The 1866-nt window shown below is 43.9% G+C and overlaps 1 protein-coding gene across 3 annotated transcripts in view; it reads right to left on the reverse strand.

Annotated features, from left to right (window-relative positions):
- Nucleotides 1-17: 17 nt before the first annotated feature.
- Slx4ip (SLX4 interacting protein) overlaps nucleotides 18-1866 on the reverse strand; it is a 153115-nt gene continuing 151266 nt past the window's right edge. For all 3 annotated transcript variants that reach the window (XM_028755522.1, XM_028755537.1, XM_028755529.1), the window contains one exon: nucleotides 18-1325. In XM_028755522.1, the coding sequence (XP_028611355.1) occupies nucleotides 587-1325 (739 nt within the window). In that variant the 3' untranslated portion in view covers nucleotides 18-586. The remainder of the gene's footprint in view (nucleotides 1326-1866) is intronic.

Consider the following 1866-nt stretch of genomic DNA (forward strand, 5'->3'; position numbering starts at 1 on the left):
CTCTCTCTCTCTCTCTCTCTCTCTCTCTCTCTCTCTCTCTCTCTCTCTCTCTCTCTCTCTCTCTCTCTCTCTCTCTCTCCCCCATCAGCAGGTCTTCATAGTGATGGGGTGAGAAGGCCACTGTTACTGATTTCCCCTTGGGTTCCTAGATACATAGTTTACTCCTTGATCAGTGTCAAGCTCTTTGTCAATACCATATTATCTGAAGACAGTTATAAATATGATGAGAAAGTAACAAGCCTGCTAGGAAAACAGCCTCCAGGAGGTAACTGTGAAGGCCAATTCCAACACAAACAGTTTTACAAAAGATTTACGTGTGTGTGCATGTGTGCGTGTGTGTGTGTGTCTGTCTGTCTGTCTGTGTTTATTTTGCCTGGTATATATACATACCATGTATACGCCTGGTGTCCATGGAGGTCAAAAAGGATGTCGGGTCTCCTAGATCTGGAATTCACAATGGTTGTGAGTCACCTTGTAGGTGCTTGGAACCTAACCTGGGTCCTCTGCAAGACATAATTCCAGCTCCTAATATTTGTTTATTTAAAGTAACTGCTCTAATTCCTCCCAAATCCCAGGTACTGTATACTCAGTTTTTCTTGCCACTACATCCTCTGCTGTAACTTTGCAATTTCTTTCTTTTCTTGCTGGGGTCACCCTGAACTGTAGCTAATCTTTCAGTAATTGCAGCTGAGCCGGTTTGCTGTGCCTGCCCTGGGTTGTTTGTCATAAGATGTCTGGAGGAGAGATTTTCCAAAGCATGTAGCTCTTCTTTAGCTGTGGCTTTTGCCAAATCTTGTTTCAAAAGCAACCCAGAATCTGACAACTCTAAGGCTGGCAAAACCCTGACAGCTGTGCTCCTTTCCGCCGCCGCCTCGCCCTCTGGGACTAATCCTTCATTTCCAAGAGAAACTCTCCTGTGGTGGTCAGAGTCTTCCACAGAGCAACAATTCCTGCGTTTCTGCTGTGTCTTGGCTGCTCTCGGACTTTGCTTTGGACCTGGTGATGCTGACTCATAGTTAGACGCAGGGCTCCTGCTTAGAAGCCCCGTCTTTAACCACTCTCCAGGATGAAGTTGCTGCTGGCTGCAAGTGTCTCCTGGCTGAGTCTGAGAAACATTTTCCAGCTTTTGAACAGGAAGCTCCTGGTGGCTCTTGGCTGCTCTTATGTCATCTTGTGCTTGACCCACAGATTCTGACAGGAGAATGGCTGAGGCATCCCTCCTCCATGGTACCACTGTAATTACTGAGTCACTAGATCTTCCCAGGAGGTCCCTGCTGGGCTGTGGTTTGCTCACATCACTGCCTTTTGATTCAGTTCTTCTCACACTAAAACAGACAATAAAGATTGTAGAGTATATGAGGTTTGCACTGGCATGGAATCTTCCAAACCTCCACTCCCCGGTTGTTACTCCTAAGAACAAGGCATGTACCAGCTGGCTTCTCAACACCCTGGCATAACTAGGAAATCCCCAAAGTGTATGTTGAATATCGATTGTATTAAGTAATAACATCTACGTTTTCCACTAAACTAGAATATGTTCTGAATTTTCATTATTGTTTCATCAATGGAATCACAATGAACCATTTTAACCAAAGCAAATAGGTATCCATTTTTAGATGTCAGAGGCAAATACTGCCTGGGGTTGATATACTGAGTTTTTGTAGGAGGAAATGCTTAGATACAGCCAAAACAGAGTATGTTTGTGCATACTCACACATATGCAAAAATATGCACAGATACAATTTCTTTTTGTAAGTAAATACTAATCTGAAAATTCCCTCGTGACATTTTAAGGTATTACACAGCAGGTGCTGGTTTATTCATCAACCATATGGGAATAAGCCTCAGTCAATAGGACCTGGTCAG

The sequence above is a fragment of the Grammomys surdaster genome, unplaced genomic scaffold (genome assembly GCF_004785775.1).
Source record: "Grammomys surdaster isolate TR1022 unplaced genomic scaffold, NIH_TR_1.0 129, whole genome shotgun sequence".
NCBI lineage: Eukaryota > Metazoa > Chordata > Mammalia > Rodentia > Muridae > Grammomys > Grammomys surdaster.